At 41.8% G+C, this 21,215-nt stretch overlaps 1 protein-coding gene across 2 annotated transcripts in view; it reads right to left on the bottom strand.

Moving 5' to 3' along the window:
- Positions 1-294: 294 nt before the first annotated feature.
- ephx2 (epoxide hydrolase 2, cytoplasmic) overlaps positions 295-21,215 on the bottom strand; it is a 77,024-nt gene continuing 56,103 nt past the window's right edge. Inside the window, exons 15-19 of one of the 2 annotated variants that reach the window (XM_060934537.1) lie at positions 10,991-11,093; positions 9,735-9,804; positions 9,262-9,342; positions 9,067-9,125; positions 295-4,543 (exon numbers count right to left, since the gene is read on the bottom strand). In XM_060934537.1, coding sequence (XP_060790520.1) covers positions 4,459-4,543; positions 9,067-9,125; positions 9,262-9,342; positions 9,735-9,804; positions 10,991-11,093 — 398 coding nt within the window. In that variant the 3' untranslated portion in view covers positions 295-4,458. The other variant, XM_060934538.1, reaches the window with a different exon arrangement.

Genomic DNA, 21,215 nt, shown 5'->3' with positions numbered 1-21,215 from the left:
TTACATAATGAAACAATCAATTTATTAACTTGTGTTTATAATATTCAGCTTTATTCTATGCACATTCAATGGATAGGAACAATTGCACGCTCTGATTGGCTACTCTACTACTAGGTTATCAGCTTATATTAGAGAAATACAAAATGGCGAAGTGTTGCTGAACCAGCAAAAAAACTCTACTCGAAAACAAGACCCCAAAAATTTTTATAAAGTATTTAAAAGAAACAGAAATAGCCAAAAGAATATATTCCCCCACCCCACCCCACCCCACCCCACCCCATAACTCCTGTTCCACACTCCAGCCCAGTTAGTTAAGTTAGTTAAAGTCCTTCCCACGCCATGTGGCGCATCGGGCGGCGCCGATCTCCGTTTCCGCAGCCCTCGGCCTCTCGCCTATTACTAGGGTTACAGTGGGGGGCTAGTCCTCTGGTAACCACGGGTGTTAATTTACCTTTAAAGTGCATATTCTGGACCAATTTCTTTTTTTTTAAATATGAAAATATGTCCCTTTACACACTCATCCAGAAGGGTAATTTTGCACAAGGCCATCTGTCTACAGCAGAAAAAAATAAAATAACAAACGCATCTGTAAAAATCCCAAGGGAGTCTGGAGTCAGAGTCGTGACGTTACCTGCGGAAGCGCCAGCAGGCTGCGCGAGCTTTGCATGGTTTCAGTGCACAGCCTGTGTAGACCAAGCGCTCCCATTTCTCTCTCATTGTCCGGTCTTTTGGAAAACGATGAGTACTAATCCCATCAAGATTGGTGTTGCTACACCCTCCTACAATACATCTGTTAACCATTTTAATAATTACATGATAATGTTGAAGAAATTTGCAGAAAACCACCAGGTCGTTTTCTCATAAACAAACCAGCGCTGACGTAGGATTCAGAAGGAGATTTCAACTGAGTTTTTCTGGTATTGCGCAAGGTAAAAAAATTGCACAAAATGCAAAATGTGACAGATATTTGACCAAAGTTTAATATAAAATAGGAGAATTACATTGATCTTGCTCCTGAATTTACCCATGATATGCACTTTAAGTTGGTTTGCCAACTGCCAAAAAACCCCAAACAAGAAGAAAACCCCAAAAATTACAAAATACAAAAAAGCAACAAAATATGGAATAAAAGTATTTGATAAGAGCACTTTTTTTTCAAGAATGATTATTATAGCATTTTTCACAAATTGCTACTATCATTTCACCGCTTTGTTTCCAGTCTAAGCGGAAATGATTTTGTCGGATGTTTTGGATAAAGTTATTATTTATCGAATTTGCGAAAAAAAAAATGCTGTTTCTCGAAATCCAGTGAATGTGGATAGAATAACACAGTTATTCCACTCAATCTTGTCATACATGGCTTATAGCTGACTCGGTACTACGCGCCTCATCAGCTATCAGCTCATGTACGACTCAATTTCGTGGAATAACTGTTAAATAGAGGGCTCGATGATTGATTGATTGATCGATCTTTAGTACTGCATTATCCTGGTCAAGGCTGTGGTAGATATGGAGTCTATCCTGAGAAAATTGTAATTCACCCTGAATGGGACACCAAACCATTGCAGGCAGCATGTGTGCACACACACACACACACACACACACACCTGGGGACAATTAAGAGTAGCCTATATAATGTTCAATTTGTACAACCCCGATTCAAAAAAAGTTGGGACAAAGTACAAATTGTAAATAAAAATGGAATGCAATGATGTGGAAGTTTCAAAATTCCATATTTTATTCAGAATAGAACATAGATTACATATCAAATGTTTAAACTGAGAAAATGTATCATTTAAAGAGAAAAATTAGGTGATTTTAAATTTCATGACAACAACACATCTCAAAAAAGTTGGGACAAGGCCATGTTTACCACTATGAGACATCCCCTTTTCTCTTTACAACAGTCTGTAAACGTCTGGGGACTGAGGAGACAAGTTGCTCAAGTTTAGGGATAGGAATGTTAACCCATTCTTGTCTAATGTAGGATTCTAGTTGCTCAACTGTCTTAGGTCTTTTTTGTCATATCTTCCATTTTACGATGCGCCAAATGTTTTCTATGGGTGAAAGATCTGGACTGCAGGCTGGCCAGTTCAGTACCCAGACCCTTCTTCTATGCAGCCATGATGCTGTAATTGATGCAGTATGTGGTTTGGCATGGTCATGTTGGAAAATGCAAGGTCTTCCCTGAAAGAGACGTTGTCTGGATGGGAGCATATGTCACTCTAGAACCTGGATATACCTTTCAGCATTGATGGTGTCTTTCCAGATGTGTAAGCTGCCCATGCCACACACACTAATGCAACCCCATACCATCAGAGATGCAGGCTTCTGAACTGAGCGCTGATAACAACTTGGGTCGTCCTTCTCCGCTTTAGTCCGAATGACACGGCGTCCCTGATTTCCATAAAGAACTTCAAATTTTGATTCGTCTGACCACAGAATAGTTTTCCACTTTGCCACAGTCCATTTTAAATGAGCCTTGGCCCAGAGAAGACGTCTGCGCTTCTGGATCATGTTTAGATACGGCTTCTTCTTTGAACTATAGAGTTTTAGCTGGCAACAGCGGATGGCATGGTGAATTGTGTTCACAGATAATGTTCTCTGGAAATATTTCTGAGCCCATTTTGTGATTTCCAATACAGAAGCATGCCTGTATGTGATGCAGTGCTGTCTAAGGGCCCGAAGATCACGAGCATCCAGTATGGTTTTCTGGCCTTGACCCTTACGCACAGAGATTCTTCCAGATTCTCTGAATCTTTTGATGATATTATGCACTGTAGATGATGATATGTTCAAACTCTTTGCAATTTTACACTGTCGAACTCCTTTCTGATATTGCTCCACTATTTGTCGGTGCAGAATTAGGGGGATTGGTGATCCTCTTCCCATCTTTACTTCTGAGAGCTGCTGCCACTCCAAGATGCTCTTTTTTATACCCAGTCATGTTAATGACCTATTGCCAATTGACCTAACGAGTTGCAATTTGGTCCTCCAGCTGTTCCTTTTTTGTACCTTTAACTTTTCCAGCCTCTTATTGCCCCTGCCCCAACTTTTTTGAGATGTGTTGCTGTCATGAAATTTCAAATGAGACAATATTTGGCATGAAATTTCAAAATGTCTCACTTTCGACATTTGATATGTTGTCTATGTTCTACTGTGAATACAATATCAGTTTTTGAGATTTGTAAGTTATTGCATTCCATTTTTATTTACAATTTGCACTTTGTCCCAACTTTTTTGGAATCGGGGTTGTAATAGCAGAGCTCCTCGCATGCACAGCAGAGCCCCATACTTAAGAGAATATGGTAATGCATCAACCTGATTTTTCAAGGATTTGACTGTACGATGTCTGTACGAAGCTCGGTTATTAATTGTTTGAGCGATCAATCAAACAGGGCCAGCCTTTGTCATGCACATATTCCAAGATTTTTGATCACTTGAAAAATGGGTGAGTTCAAACAAAAGTTGCTTTGCTCTTAGTCATTTAACACATCAAGATATAAAGATCAAGAAATGAAAACTGAAATTCTGACCTATTGTCTCTCTCTCTCTCTCTTTTTTTTTTTAAATCTCAAACCCAAATGTCTTCAGTGTATAACAAAAATAAAAGAACTGGCCATTTCACTACTCTTGGAGGGGACTATAGCTACAGTTCAAAATTGGGAAATAAATGAGAATAAATACTTGTAAACTGACCATACTTTTCTTATTATACAAATTTAGTTAATTAAGTACCAGTGTTTTAATTTTTAAACCACACACAACTGCATTTCCTGTCCATGTGCAGTTAAAGACCTACTCAGCATTATTACCCAAGTTAGTAATATTATTGAAAGTAACCATGATTGTGCTTAAATTACATAAATCTTCAACCCCAAGCTACTTCCTTTAATGTGTTAAACTGTGTCTATTTTTCAAGAGAGACTAGTGCTTCCTTTGGCCCTTTTCTAATTATCCTCACTTGATTAAGAGGGGCAAGCTCAGGTCACACTAATCAGCGTCCCTTAACAAAGAGACCTGCACTGTGTTCTTAGGAGCCCGTTTCCATGACTGTCTAATCAAAGCTATGCCTACGGAAATGACAGCTCATGTCTCATTTCCACTCCTGACAACAGTGGAAGCTTTAAATAGGTTGATTACTGGCTATGATTTAAGGATGGAACAGGACTAATGCTTTTGGGTTTAACAGGAATGTGATGTGTGTGTATTCCCAGAGGAGTTCACACAAAACTGAAAATGCTGTTTGTTACAAATATACAGTTTTTTGATTGTTTTGTTATGTATAAAGCTTTTAATAAAGAATGTATTGTAGAGCACTAATGCAAATTTTAGGAATATAATATGTAACAACTACAGTATGTAAGGCACAGTACAGTGAAAAGCATTTTAAAAATTCCTAGGTGGAAGTTCCCAGCCTCTAAGCATGCATTCCTTAGCAAAGATTTTATAATAAACTTATAGCTTCGGGAAAAAAGGTATGTTGTTTTTCTGGTGTATCTCTTTCAGCCAGGAGATCAGAATTTTGTTGGTCTCAGCCGGTCTGATGACAAAAAAACCAACAACAATCATTAATAATAATAATAATAATAATAATAATATCCATCCAAAATAAAATGACAAACTCCAGATTTGCTAATTTTGATAATTCTAAAAGGGCTAATCTGGTTCTCTGAACACAGGTTTGAGTTCCAGACTTGAGTTAGAAACAAGGCTGACGACAATTTTGAATCAAAGACAAATGTATCATGTTAAACTGTCAGTAATCTGGGGCCTGGGTCATTTTTAGGAGCCCTTTACCAGTTAACACAAATCACCCTGTATTAACAAAAAATGAAGCAAATCTGGTCGGAAAATCGTGTAACGTGTGCTCATATCAAATTTGGGGTCGATACATCAATGGTTTACAAAAATATGCTCTCACAGCCTGACTGGTGTTTTTTCATTCAATAACAGATTACAATAGACTGTAAAGTGATATGTGAAGCATGTTTTGTATATTGTGCTAATTAACCGTGGTTAATTATAAGTGGTGGAGCTTAATAGTTCTTAGGGATTTTTGCTTTTGTTGGTTTGAGCCAAACAATTTGTAAAAGCAAGGATTTTAGCTTTATGTCTCACAAGTACAGAAGAACCAAAACATGAAACACTGCACTCCGGTGCCCTCACTGTAACAGGGTAACAGGACACGGTCTTACCTACACATCAGTTATCAAGTTTCCAAGGAAATAAAGGGTTTCATAACCTTCTATGGTTGGACCCATAATAAATTAAATAAATAAATAAATAAAATTAGAAAGGATCCTTTAATCATCTCATATTTAGTGCCTCCCTGAATTTTAATTGTATAATTTTATAAGAACTTTATATATCCATCCATCCATCCATTATCTGTAGCTGCTTATCCTGTGCAGGGTTGCGGGCACGCTGGAGCCTATCCCAGCTGACTATGGACGAGAGGCAGGGTACACCCTGAACAAGTCACCAGATCATCACAGGGCTGACACATAGAGACAAACAACCATTCACACTCACATTCATGCCTACGGTCAATTTAGAGCCACCAGTTAGCCTAACCTGCATGTCTTTGGACTGTAGGGGAAACCGGAGCACCCGGAGGAAACCCACACAGACACGGGGAGAACATGCAAACTCCGCACAGAAAGGCCCTCGTCGGCCGCTGGGCTCAAACCCAGAACCTTCTTGCTGTGAGGCGACAGTGCTAACCACCACACCACTGTGCCACCCCTATGTTGGAATTTGTAAATTAATATACAGAGTTAGTCAACATTATGTTAACATTAATTGATTATTTTTCTCCTGCAGACAGACGTATGCCATGGGAGACAGATTAAATGGTACTGTTGCTTGCTGGTTTTTGTGTTGAACACAATGGTGAACAGATTGAGACTGTCCTGTAAATCATCTTGCACATATCATGTATGGTTTGTGAATTAAGTGTGAGCATAATTTTGACTAACCCTGTAATGAGTTGGGTGGCATGGTGGTGTAGTGGTTAGTACTGTCACCTCACAGCAAGAAGGTCCTGGGTTCAAGTCCAGTGGCCAGTGAGGGCCTTTCTATGCGGAGTTTGAATGTTGTCTGCGTGGATTTCCTCCAGGTACTCTGGTTTCCCCCACAGTCCAAAGACATGCAGGTTAGGCTAATTGGTGGCTCTAAGGCCAAGTTTACATTAGACCGTATCTGTCTCATTTTCTTCGCGGATGCACTGTCCGTTTACATTAAAACGCCTGGAAACGCCGGGAAACGGGAATCCGCCAGGGTCCACGTATTCAATCCAGATCGTGTCTGGTCCAGTGCTGTGTAAACATTGAGAATACGTGGATACGCTGTGATGAGCTCTAGCTGGCGTCGTCATTGGACAACATCACTGTGACATCCACCTTCCTGATTCGCTGGCGTTGGTCATGTGACGCGACTGCTGAAAAACGGCGCGGACTTCCACCTTGTATCACCTTTCATTAAAGAGTATAAAAGTATGAAAATACTGCAAATACTGATGCAAATACTGCCCATTGTGTAGTTATGATTGTCTTTAGGCTTACCATCCTTCCACTTGCAAGTGGTAAGTGACGCGCATGCCCGATATGCACTAGGATCACACACATAGCGGCTCAGTCCCAAATCACTGCTTGTGCACTTCACTCGCGCGCTCTGTGAGCTGCGCAGGGCCGGAGTGCGCACCCTCCAGAGGGCACTCGCTGTTCAGGGCGGAGTGATTTGGAGCGCAGGATGCCTGCGGAGCCAAGTGTATCCGTGTATTGGCGTTGCTGTGTGCACGCGAATCGTGTATTGGCGTTGCTGGGTGCACGCGAATCGTTTTAAAAACGTTAATCTGATGATCCGCTGATACGGTCTAATGTAAACCCCACCTAAATTGAGTGTGAATGGTTGTTTGTCTCTGTGTCAGCCCTGTGATGATCTGGCAACTTGTCCAGGGTGTACCCCGCCTCTCATCTATAGTCAGCTGGGATAGGCTCCAGCTTGCCTGCGACCCTGCAGAACAGGATAAACGGCTACAGATAATGGATGGATGATTCCTTCTTCTTTACCTTTTCTGTCCAATTAGCTGCTGAATATCTCTTATGTCCAGAAGCTCTATACAGAATAAATTCCAATGTGTTATTAAAAAAAAAACCTCTATAATTCACTCCATTAAATTGACTCGAGTCTCTGAGAATTGTACAACAACTGGAGTCTCTTCTGAAAAAAGGAAGCAAGTTGCATACAACCCCTTGTTTTGAACTCTGGAGTCTACATTCGCACCTCTGTCCTCTATTTGTGGGTCAGAATAAATTATCTGATATTAATAGCTTGCAGGGTCCAAGCCATACCCTTCTTCAGCTGAGTCAACTGGTTGGTCATTATCAGCCGGGAAGGATATCCCTCATGTGGCTGTGGGCACAGCATCCTTGCACTCATCTAATAGGAAATGTGGAGGATGACTGGTCACTGGAATATAATGGGGGATCCTGTTGAAGGGCCAGAGCCTCTGCCATGTGCAGTCTCAGCTTATGAATCACTGATTTTAGCTGAGTCGTGTCATTACTTGTTACTGGACACAGGCACATTCAGCTGATGAGCTGCTTAAACTGAAAGGCTTGGGTCAGATTTATCTCTGAATTAGGTTTTAAATTTGTCAGTCAGTGCAGAGGATGTCCAAACCAGACACAGTGTTCTGAGAAATACTATAAAGACAAAGGCTCAGTAAAGCACTGTCTTGATAAATTACTGTCTTCATATATTGAAATATCCACAGCTACATTTTTAACCTTGGTAATTTTGGCCTCTGTCATTGTCTCTGCTATTATTTATGAGTCAATCTAACTGTATAGGCAGCAGAAGGAATTTTAATTACCCTTAAATCAGTTCTTAAAGCTAGATGGCCTTTCAATTTCACAAAATCAGTGAAATTTAGTTCCCTCTGAAATTTCGTCTTTGCGATATATGTTTTATTTATGCAATATCTCAAAAAACCCAGGCCATTCTGTGGCTGGGAAGTTATTTAATTTGAGGGGATTCCCTAGCAAATAATGTACATGAAATCGCTCGCTTCACGCAGTCAAGCAGACAGAGGAAGTCCGTGTGTGCATGTGCAAGTTGCTTCTTTTTCTTTTCCTTCTTCTTTTGGGTTTTACGGCAGCTGGCATCCAGTGTTGCATTACTGCCATCTACAGGTTTACCTTTACCGTGCACTGACAGTTACATCATTCTGTTGCTAAATGAACAGCTGATCACACCGAGGTGCTCGCTGACCGCCGATATTTATTAGCTTGGTCCTGTGTTTCCTTTCCTTTGCAACATAACGTCTTTTCTTCTCGCCTTGCGTTACTGTAGTCGGTCTTTCAAGTTTCATTCACGTCCTCCATTTTTCTCTCCTGTTTCAAATTTGTATCCCACAGTGTCTTGCGTGAATGGGGAAAGCCCATCACGAGATACATGATGTAGTATCTTGAATTGGGTCATGGTGAAGCAAGAAAAAATAGCGGAGAATTTAGGGCCACATGGCCCTAAATTCATTAATTGTTCTATTTTTAAAAAACCTAATAAAATTGGAAGTCTGTGATTCGAATTCAGTAGCTTTCAGTCCACTAAACAAAAATAATTGAGTGTCAGGGAAAATTCTTTTTATGACCTAAACTTGAAAAATCTGAAAGGCAGTCTACCTTTAAGTGAGTCCATAGAACCCCCAGGGAAGAACCCTAGCATGGATTCTACACTTGTCATGATCATACATGTTTCTTTAAAAAATAAAAGGAAATTAAAAAAAAACACTCCAGATATACTGTAAACCCATTTTAGATAAATTAATGAATATTAATATTTCACTTTCACTTTATATACGTTTAGTTAAAATAAGCATGCCTAAAATAATATTAAGCAATGGTAAAACAAAAAGATAACTTAAGCAAGTATAAGAAGCTACAATCACTGTGTTAAATGAATAAAAATAAATTAAAATAAAAATCCTGTCAAAATAGTCTTGTGAAGAAGACTCAACAAATGCTGGAGCAGAATATATAACATCAACGAGGAACAATTTACCTCTCCATCTGGGTCCAGTGTCCACAGTTCTCCAGATGAGCCCTTGATAAATTGGGAATCTTGAAATGCAATGCAAAAAACATTCAAGACACTGAATTAGCTCTGGATAATGATAGTGCACTGTGTTTAATTATATTCATCGTGTTGTATATAAAAAGAATAAACGTTATAAAAAAATTAAGATGGCAGGTTTACTGTTTTCTCCATGCCAATGGAAAAACTCTCCAGAAGCACCTTATCCTTCCCTGTAGTCACCATCAAAGCTGGCATCAGGATCTACAGAATGGAAAACAACTTTGTGATGTACTGTATACCAAACATCATTATTAAACCAAATTAATAAGTATTTTTTTATTCAAGAAAAGTCATCAGAATGATCACTGCACAGCAAAACTAAAGTGAGGTCAGGTCAGCCTCTACATGAAGAGATATGCTTATCAGAAAGGTAGCCTGTGCAGCAGAGTACTTAATCCCAGGCCTCTCTGGAACAGATGTTTGGGAATAGACAGCGCAGACCATCTGCTGTGTCCAGTGTGTATGGTTGTGCTGGATATCATATGAGTATGCAGAGGAGCAGAAGAGTGGGATGTTTTTGACAGTGTGGTGTTAGAGCCACAATTTCCTGGCATAAAGCTGGAACACAGCTACAGGAACTGGCACACACTTGCCTTGCCCCTTGGCCTTGAACACATCCAGCGCCAGTTCTTCTCTACGTTCCGATACAAATTCAGAGGACCCCTTGGACATAAACATTCTCTCAGTACAAACATGGAAATTCGAGTGATGAAATGTGTGCATGCATGCATAATCAGTGAAACTGGCAATTACAAGTTTACCAAAAGAACAAATACAAGGGAAAAGTTTTCCTTTTTGATGTAATCGTAAAATATATGAATAAAATCCTTTGTTTTTAGTATAAGCGCAATTAACACTTATTCCATGAAATCGAGTCGTTCATGAGCTGATAGCCGACGAGGCACGTAGCACTGAGTTGGCTATAAACCATGTATGACGAGATTGAGTGGAATAACTGTTTTATTCTAGCCACATTCACTGGATTTTGAGAAACAGAGCATTTTATTTATTTTTAATTTTTTTTATTTGCAAATTCGATAAATAAAAACATTATACAAAATGTTTGACAAAATCATTTCCGCTTAGAATGTAAATAAACCAGCGAAATGACAGTAGTAATTTGTGAAAAATGCTATAATAATAATTCTTGAAAAATAAAAAAAGGTTTGCTCTTACCATCAAATACTTTTATTCCACATTTTGTTGCTTTTTTTTGTATTTTGTAATTTTTGGGGTTTTCTTCTTCTTCTTTAGGGTTTTTCGGCAGTTGGCAAACCAACTTGAAGGTAAATTAACACCACCAACTGGACTGGAGTGTGGAACAGGAGCTATGGGGTGGGGTGGGGTGGGGTGGGGTGGGGGAATAGATTCTTTTGGCTATTTGTGTTTCTTTTAAATATTTGGTAATTTTTGGGGCTTTGTTTTCGAGTAGAATTTTTATTTCGCTCTAGTTTTTAACACGCTCCACCATTTTGTTGTTGTTACTGTTCTTCTTCACAGGTTTTTTTTTGGCAGTTGGCAAACCAACTTAAATGTGCATTACCGCCACTGACTAGGCTGGAGTGTGGAACAGGAGATATTGAGGGGAAAACTATATTCTTTTAGCTATTTCTGTTTTTTTTTTTAATACTTGATAACAAAGCCGCCATTTTGTTTTTCTCTACTCATGGAATATGAGCTGATATCCTAGTAGTAGAGTAGTCAATCAAAGTGCGTGATTTCTCATATCCAGTGAATGTAGATAGAATAATTTGTAATATTCTGCAGGTTAAATGCTCAATAATGGTGAAACCATTCTTAAGGAATGTAATCTTGAACATAAGTCTACATCACTCTCATCTTTGTGTACCTGAAGCCACTCTTCCTGTACTGCTGGATGTAGTACTGCAGCTCTGCCTCAGTCAGAATAGCACTTCTGGGAACAACTTCTGGCAGTCCAACAAACAGACCACCTAAAAAGAAACAATAGTTTAAAAAAATAAGCAATTGTAATTAGTACCTAGCTTAGGGCATCATACTCCAAAATGACCAGTACAGAGAATCCAATTAAAGCATTTTATAATCACATATGTATGTTTACTGAAGCATTAAACTTATTCTCAAAACTCTAAATTCAGTTCCCAGTAAAAGCATTTCTCACAACACTGCACCATTTTGTACACTCAAAATATCAACCGTGGGCAATCACAAGAACACTGTCACAAAATGAATGAGCATTCACTGTGGAAATCTGTACACAGAAAATGCTAACTATCCGTCACATTTGGAAAGAACACTGTACAGGGAATAATGAAAAAGACATTTTTATTCCAACATTTAAAAAAAAAATCCATGCAGTGTCAAATAAAATCAGCCAAGTCTGCTAACAGCAATACAATTTTAAACTATGTTGTATCCATACAGTTATTATAGCCAATTATGCAACAGTTAAATCCAGTCCACTGATTTAATTGGAAGAACAGCGTTCCAAGAGTACTTATACTGTATTTAATATAACCTCACTGAGACATTTCACTGTTTGTATCACTTCACTTCTCCGAATTTCCATGTAAAATTCCAATCCTAGCAACAGTCTGAACAGCTGAAACCATTACTACAGCAGAGTTAGCGACATCATCAGTAGACATGGCGAATGATACATTATTCATGAATATAAAAGTTTAATTAAAATATGAATACTCATCAGATTAAGATGAAAAGGAAGAAGGGAAGCAAATTTCACCAGATGGACCTGCATCATTGTGAGCTAGGGAACCAGGCAGCCGATGGGCTATCAGTTAATATAATTTCTTCAGGATCTTTTTCATTCACAGAGGAAAAATAATCAAAAATATCTGGCCATATTGTGCCTGAAATGTCAGACACTCAATATTACATTGTTATTTATAAATCTGTTGTATAAAAGTAATATCATACTCAAAATTGTGCTATTAACTGATTATTATACATACGGGCCACTTTTTCAATGGAATAAAAACATGTATTCTATTCCCTTCTAGTGGGTTTATTGATAGCATGCAATATTGTTATCATGTCGCTTATCCTCCTTGTATTACACCACTCTACCCAATGGAGAATGAGTGTGCAATATTGTTACAATACTGCACGGTGTCAAGACAACATGATGTCACACATCAGAGACGTAAAATTTCCGCGTTAGCGAGTGACAGTGACAATTTGTTAACAAACATGGCTGCCAGGTTTGCTTCATTAAAAATGGAAGATTTTGAGAGGATTTTGGCTGCCAGGTCGCTCTGTTGTGTGTAGTTGTGGATGTTGATTTTAAAAGTAACTAAGTAAATTACATAGGGAAAATAATAATAATAATTAAAAAAATATAATAATAATATTCAGCTTGACTGCACTAGCATTGGCCTTCGCTAACGCTACACCGGCTGTAAGGTAACTGGACTGCCGCGCCAACAGCACCGAGTCGCAGATATGCTAGCATTGGCCTTCGCTAATGCTACTGCTATGCTGGCTGGAAGGTAACTGGACTGCCACACTAACAGCACTAAGTCACAAATAAGCTAGTGTTGGCCTTTGAGGATGCTGATAGAAAGAGAGTGTATATGTATAATATATACATAACTCTTCTTTCGACTCATTCAATATCATGCTAGCTGAATGGAATATATCTGATAGACCACTCAAAGCCAGCCAATATTATTTAAATATGAGCACAGTTTTGATTATCTGTAGCACATGCCCTGCAAACCGGGGGCCTATGGCTGAATTAAAGCCGTGCTGATATTCAGTATGACTGCACTCTTGCTTGTGTGATATTGCTTAAATGTATTCGCTGCAAAAAGTCATCTGAAATTTCAAACTATTTTATTGTGCATGGCATCTTCCTATGTCCTGCAAGAACAATATCATGCAGATGAGATGTGATCCTCTTGGAGCCAAACACTATGGCCCCACAGAAACAGCCGAACACATGAAGCTTGAACTAATTAGCATAATTAGAATCCCCCCCCCCATAGAGCATAACCACAGGAGGTCATGTTCAAACAGAGAGTTTTCCAGATATTGACTGTCACAATCAACGTTGCAAACACAAACACCCACAACCTTGCAGGTGGTGCAAGACCAAAATTCGAAAGTTCTCATAACTTCTACTCAGCCTCACCGATGCTGCAAATTCTTCATCAAATTTTGTGCCTGTTTCATACTGTAGTCGATTCCAGCAGTCAATCTGTCCCTTCATGAAAATTCTCGCGGACAACCTTTTGGTTTTATTTTTCTGGTGTGCTTTCTAGCTGATTCACTTTAATATTTTCCTTTTCTTTTCTGCTGGCTTTTATCTGGCGGGGAGCAGAGTCTGGCATGTTTGCCCATGCCGACTTGTTTTGGTTAAAAGTAGGTCAAACACACCCCAAGGTGGTCACGTGATATTGTTACTCATTTGCTTCGGGAATGTCCAGAATCGTAAAATGTGGGACACATTTTATCTTGGCAAAACATTTACACATAGGATACATGGTGTGTGCAGCAGAGCAACTCCTTAATTTTGACACAAAACATCTAGAAACTCCAAAAGCAGTAGAAATAGAACATTTCTGCCCAGAATTCAACTTTGCAGTCAGAACCTTTAAGTATCAGTCTGTAATGGACAAGATCACAGAAGTCTCACTGGGTAATCATACCTGTTGTGCCTGTTATTTTGCATTGTAAGTAAAGAGAAGAAGAAACCTTCCTGCAGATCAGACACCATTAACAATCCTCAGCTGCATTCGCTGCACAACTATTGCCTCCAGTAAAGACATCTGGTTATGGAGCTGGCAATTCTGGCTTTCAACAACTTGATCAGGAAATAATTAATATGGTGGTAGAAATTCCACTGAAATTGGTTAGTGAGTAGCAAAGTATTCAAATGACTAAATCACTAAGGACAGTAGTAATTTACTACTCCCATACCTGTTTTCAATACTATATCCAGAATAAATCTGTATTTCTAATGACTCATAAGACCAGTTCAGAGTTCAGCAGGTATGTAGCAAAAGTGCAAAACACAATATAGCCAAAACTATATGGATACCTGGCGATCATAGCCTTGCTGAACATCCCATTCCAAAGCTATGGACATTCATATGGATTTGGTCCCCCTTTGCTATAACAGTCCCCCACTCTTCTGGTAAGGCTTGGCACTAGATTTTGTAACATGGCTGTGGGGATTTCTGCCAATTCAGCCACAAGAGCATTACTGGTGTTGGGCAAGAAGGTCTGGCATGCAGTCAGAGTTTCAATTCTGACTCAAGAGTTCAGTGTGTTGAGGTCAGGGCTTTATGTAGGACACTCAAGTTTATCCATGCTTACTTTATCAAAACATGTCTTTATGGACCTTGCTTTGTGCACAGGGGCATTGTCATGCTGGAACAGGTTTAGGACCATTATTTCAGTAAGGGGAATGCTACAGCATACCAAGACATTCTGGACAACTTTGTGCTTCCTACAATGGCAACAGTTTGGGGAAGACCCACATATGGGCATAATGATGGACTCCGTGGTCATGTCCGTCGGATCTAATTTTTTTTCCTATGCACAAGAAATGTAATTTACTGCTGGTGTTTGTGTCAATGATGGTTAAATATGCCAATCTGGGAACAGCAGCTGCACCTACAGGCCTGACAAATTAAGTCTGCTCCTGGTGGTGGCGGAGCAATGGTAGCTTCTTTATGCGCATGCCGGCGCTGCGTAGTGTCTTCAATTGGGTTGTCTTCAAACTTCTTCAGACCGCTATTGCAGATTCTGTGCCATTCAGGTCAGTTTGTTGCTATTGTTTCCCAGTCTTCAGGATTGATATTGCAGGCTTTGAGGGTTGACTTAAGGACATCTTTATATCTCTTGTACTGTCCCCCTTGTGATCTTTTACCTTCATCAAGCTCTCCATAGAAAAGTGCCTTCAGTATCCTGGTGTCATCCATATGTACCATGTGACCTGACCATCAGAGCTGGGCTTTCATAAGAAATGCCTTGATGCCAGTAATTTTACAGCACTCAAAGACTTGTGGTTTTTTTTTTATTGTGTACAATTGTGAACAATAGCAAGATAGAATACAGTTCCACTTGGCCAATCATCTGGTTCACTGTAGCCCATTTGGTAGTGGGAGGAGTGGTCAGAAAATGCCTGTGGACCCTGCATTTAAAGGCCTGGGGGCCAGTGTCTATGGGTCCAACTACATGTTCTGGAAGGCTATTCCATACCCGGACAGCAGTGTGGAGGAAGGTTCTGTCCAGGGTGCGAGTATTAGAGGCAGGGAGGTCTAGGGCACGAGCTGGCATAGCTGTGCATAGACGGGTGGTTCGCCGTCTAGGGTATGGCGGGGGGAGCATATCGTGGAGATCTGTAGGGCAGTGGTGGGTGTGCATTTTGAACAGGACTGTAGCAGCAGCAACCTGTCTTCTGTGTCCAAGGCTGGGGATGGAGAGTTTTGTGCTGGCAGTGTCCTGGTCCACTCCTATAATCTTTAGGGCCTTCTTCTGGATATTGTCGAGTAGGCCAAGATGTGTTGGTAAGGCACTCATCCAGCTGAGTGAGGCGTATTCCATGATGCTGCGTACCTGTAGCTTGTAGATAGTTGCTCGGCTCTCCATGGTGAGTTTACTGGCCATTGTCCTCAGCGCTGCCAGTTTCTGACCTGCCCGTATGGAGATTTTGGTCAGATGTTTGGACCAGGACAGCTTCTTGTCTATTGTGACTCCCAGGATGTCCAACTCATTGGTCATGGTCAACCAGTGACCATTGAAGTGCAGGTCCAGTGCAGATGGAGTCCTCTTTCTTGAGAGTGTAACAAACTTACACTTTGATGGCTCGAAAGTGGTCTTCCACTGGTCTCCCCAGATGGCGATTTGTTGGAGATTCTGGTTCAGGCTCGCCTCCACTTTGGCCTTGTCTGCTGGAGATCTGATGCGTGCATACAGGGTTAAGTCATCAGTGTACATGTATATCTCATTCTCACATACATCAACCAGGTCGTTGATGAAGATGGAGAAGAGGACAGGGCTGAGGATCAATCCTTGAGGTACTGAGGCATTGATGGAGTAGGGTTCTGAGGCCTGGCCTGACAGGACCACTCTGATGGATCTGTTCGAGAGGTAGCTTTGGAGCCATTGGAGCAGCTTTCCAGACACTCCTCTCGAATAGAGTTTGGCCATCAGGCCGTGATGCCACACTTTGTCAAATGCCCCCTGGATGTCCAAGGCTATGAAACAGACTTCCTCGCCTGAGTCTAGGGAGTTGTTCCACCTCTGGCACAGGATGTTTAGGAGGTCAGCCATGATATGTTCCGGTCTGAATCCAAACTGTCTGTGGGAGATGAGATTGTTTTTGAGAATGTATCTCTGTAGCTGCTGGTTCACTGCTGATTCCATAACCTTGCTGATGACTGAAAGCAGGGATATGGGGCGGTACTTGGACAGGTCCGCTTTCGAGTCTTTCTTGTGCACTGGAGTAACAAAGGCCACCTTCCACTGACTTGGGAAGAGTCCACTTGAAAAGCAGTGGTTAAAGAGGCGACACAGGGGGCTTGCGAGCTCTGCACCACATTCCCTAAGGACTCTGGTGGGGATTTCATCTGGCCCAGAAGCTTTGTCTGGTTTGAGTCCTTTCAAGAGTCTCTTGATGTCCTTAGGTTTGAATGTGATGGTGTCGATAGTGCAGGAGGTGGATTGCTGGATTTGAGGTGCCAGGGCAGTTGCATCTTGGAGATGGCATTTTTGTGCGAATGCCTTGCAGAACACTTCTGCCTTTTCATGGGCAGTAATGTGGGCTGCGTTGTTGTGGATAATGACAGGGATGTCAGAGATAGCAGCTCTCCCAGAGAGAGTGAGTTAACAAGCCTCCACCATCTCTTGCCGGTCAGGTTATTGCCAATGAGTTCCTTGGTGAGTTTGGTGTTGTAGTTCCGCTTAGCTTGCTTCTCTGCCTGGTTGAATATGTGTCTGGCATCTGCAAACTGCTGCTTATTGGTGGGTGAGTTGTTGCTTTTAAGCTCTTGAAAGAGATGCCGCTTCTTTCTCGCAGCTCTTTGGCAGTTCTCATCGAACCATGGTTTGTCTCCTGTTTTTTTGGTGACAGTTTTGTTGGGGATGAACTGTTCCATGGCGGTCTGGATGATTTCTGTGATCTGGGCACATATGCTCTCAGGATCTTCCACAGAGAATACCTTCCGCCAGTCGGTGCCTGAAATGAAGCCTTGCATTCCTCAGTAATTGGCTTTCTCATACTGCCACACCTTCCTTTTGTATGGCTTATCTCTGTATACTGGCAGGTCAAGTCAAGTCAACTTTATTGTCAAATATGCTATACATGCTCGACATACAGCACAGATGAAATTTCAGTCCTCTCTGACCCACGGTGCAAACAGGCAATGCAATAAATAAAAATAGAATAATTGAAAAAAACAAACAACAACAATATAAACAGTATAAACACTCTAGATAGGAACTAGACATAGACTAAACACTCAGACAAACAATATAAACAGTATAAATAAACAGTATAAACACTAGATAAAAACAAGACATAGACTAAACACTCAGACAATATAAACAGTATAAACACTAGATAAGAACTACACACAGACTAAACACTCAGACAATATAAACAGTATAAACACTCTAGATATGAACTAGACGTAGACTAAACACTCATATATACATACATATAGGTCACAGAAGAAAAATAAAAAATCCAAAAGTTCAAAGTCAAAACAAAAAGCCAAAGATAAGAAAAGAAAAGGCAAAAATCCAAACGCTCAGAAGATCCCAAAATGGTAAACACAAAGTCCAAAATGTCCACAAGAAAACAAAGTACAAAAGACCACAAAGACAAAGGCAAGGAACTTGGAACAGAGATCTCAGGTGATAACATAACAGCACAAAGACTCCGTGACTAGGGACCAAACTGAGGAAGTATTTATACACAGGGCAATTAGAACTAGGTGGGGCAGGAAATAAGGAACAGGGGCCTCATGTACAAAGACCTGCGTGGATTTCCCACTAAATATGTGCGCACGTCAAAATCGGGAAATTTGCGTACGACCAAAAAAATCCGGATGTATCAATCAGTGCGTACGAAGGTTTCCACGCACTCTCCTGTTGTACATCCCAATCAACGTGGAATTCGGCGCACATGCACGAGCCCCGTTCCCCGCCCCGTCTCCTCCCTCAATTATTCCACACTGAATATGTTAATTAGTATAAATAGACCTGCAGTAAGGCCCGTGTTAGGTAAAAGACATGGCAACTTTTACTAACGCGTTAATGTTAATTAAATGTTAGAAATCTCGCGTTAATCAAATTAACATTTAACATTTATTATTAACATTTAACATTAACATTTATTCGCGTTAATCCCTGCCTTTAGCACAGTGTAATAGAATTCACATACATCACTTAATTGTTCTGTCACCTCCAATTAAAGTGATGTTCAAAGTGTATGCTATGAGACATGCAATGGTCACTGACTGTATGCCACTGAATGTGAATGTAGCCTATACCAAGATAACGGTATGATTCGCATCGTCCGCAGTGCCTGCGCCACAATGAGTGTCTATTTGAGTTACATGGGTTTTGAAAACAAAAAAACACCTTTAGTGCTCTAATGTGTACATTTTTTCGGGGACACCCTGTATTTGAGGAAATGTCTTCCTCTCTTAGTAGGCCCAATATTCCTAGCCACATGTAACCAGAAATAAAACGTGCACATATTTTCCACAATAGGATTTTAATGACAAATGTATTCTAGCAGGGTGCCAGGGAACAACAGGAGGCCCCCAGTCCATCCCACCCGAGCAGGAAGAGGACCCCCAGCCGAGCGGATCCAGCATCACTGTCACCTGCCCCCCTTCTCCACCGCCTGCCCCTGTTGCCGGGTCCACAGGCCGGGTGCTGACGCGCGCGGTCCTTGAGTCGCAGGGGGAAATTTTAAAGGGGATAGAGGCGATTAATGACAACCTCGAGGGAATCCGCGAGGAATTGAAGGAACTGAATAACATATTAAAAGAATATTTTAAAAAATGAATGGTGTCCCGTGTCCCATCTGTCCTTACCTTTTCACATTGTGGCTATTAAGCGCTGCCGGGTTTGTATGCCATGTCGCTGTGGCACCTCGTTGTGAGGCCCAGGGTCTGGGTCCTCCGGCAGGTCTTGCTCCATTATTGGCACGCCATGCCGCTGCGCCACATTGTGTAACACACCACACACCGTGGTTGTGTCTGATTTGTACGCACTTGGAAATCGTTTCATATATTGATCTTGGTAATTATGTGATAAGGCTACCCCACGCAACATCAACTAATAATATTTCAGTCTGACACCTCGTGGCAAATGCGCGAGGAAGATCTATTAAGCTAGCTGCAATGCATGGTCCTGCATGTGCATTCTTTAATTTAATTAATTAACCAATAGTCAATGGGAATAATATCAAAATGATATTGCTGGGGTTTCTCATTTCCCGTAATTACAATATGGAAGGGATGGTTGATGGATCTGTTGGCATTTACCCAACAGTCTCGCATTATGTGTCTCGACAATGTCGTATGACTGACATACATTTCAATTCACGCATCCTGATGTTCCGATGCATTTTTGGATGCCTCTTATCTCCATGTCATGACTCTTGACCGAGTAGGCCTAAATGTAGTTGCGTTGCTCTGCCTCTAAGTGTCGCCAAGTACCAAGATGCACCAGAAATGTGCGTACGCCAGCCATGAGGTTTGCGTAGAGTACCGCACTTTTCCACGCCAAGTCAATCTTTGTACATACGAAAGTTTGCGCAGAAAGTGATGTACGTAGCTTTTTTGTGCGTATGCAAGCTTTGTACATGAGGCCCCAGGTGAGGCAAAAGCACATGAAAACAAAGGCTGTCAAAACAAACACAAAACACAGAAAATAATGGCGGCCTCTAGAGGCCAAAACAAACATGACAAGATAAAGCAATAACAGCGGCCTCTAGAGCCCAAAACAGTCCCCAGTCCTAACAGGACCCCCCCCCCAAGGAGCATCTCCTGACGTTCCCAGGGCGATCCGGATGGGCCGAATGGAAGTCCCGACAAAGTTCTTTGTCTAAAATGTCCCAGGCGGGGACCCAACAGCGTTCCTCAGGCCCATAGCCCTCCCAGTCCACAAGATATTGAAGCCCGCCACGGACCCGGCGGGAGTCCAGCAGACGGCACACAGTGAACACAGTCTGACCCTGGAAGATGCGGGGGGGGGGGGGGGGGGATTCCTAGAGGGGCATACATGGACAACAGTACGGGCCGCAACAGGGAAACATGGAATGTGGGGTTGATCCTTAGAGTCCGTGGCAACTGGAGCCGGTAGGCGACAGGGTTCACCCTACGCACAACCTTGAAGGGGCCAATGTAGCGAGGAGCAAGCTTGCGGTTCTCCACCCGCAGTGGAAGGTCCTTGGCGGACAGCCAAACCCGCTGCCCAGGGTGGAAAATGTGGGTAGGCCTTCTATGGTGGTTGGCCTGAGTCTGGTTGGCCCTGGAAGTCTGGATGAGGGTCCTCCTGACCTTGTTCCAGGTCTTGCGACACTGTCTCACGTACTGAGGGCATCCCAGCGTCCTCCTCCTGTTCTGGAAACAGAGGTGGCTGGAACCCGAACTGGCACTGGAACGGCGACAACCTGGTGGCAGATGACTGCAGGGTGTTGTGGACGTACTCTGCCCATGGCAGCCAGGTGCTCCAAGATGTCGGGTTATCCATCGCCAGGCCTCGCAGGGTGGTTTCCAGGTCCTGGTTGAGCCTCTCGGTCTGGCCGTTGGACTGGGGGTGGAACCCAGAAGAGAGTCTGGCAGTGGCCCCGATGAGTTTGCAGAACCCCCACCACACTCGGGAGGAGAACTGGGGCCCTCGGTCTGAGACGATGTCCTGCGGGAGACCAAAGACTCGGAAGACATGGGTAAAAATAATTTTGGCTGTTTCAAGAGCAGAAGGAAGTTTGCACAGTGGTATGAAGCGGCAGGCTTTGGAGAATCTGTCGACAATGACCAAAATGACAGTGTTACCTTGTGAGTCGGGAAGACCCGTGATGAAGTCGACCGCCACATGGGACCAGGGAC

Source organism: Neoarius graeffei, chromosome 11 (genome assembly GCF_027579695.1).
Source record: "Neoarius graeffei isolate fNeoGra1 chromosome 11, fNeoGra1.pri, whole genome shotgun sequence".
Classification (NCBI taxonomy): Eukaryota; Metazoa; Chordata; class Actinopteri; order Siluriformes; family Ariidae; genus Neoarius; species Neoarius graeffei.
The sequence above is the reverse complement of the archived record's forward strand: the minus strand, read 5'-3'. Positions and strand labels throughout refer to the sequence as shown.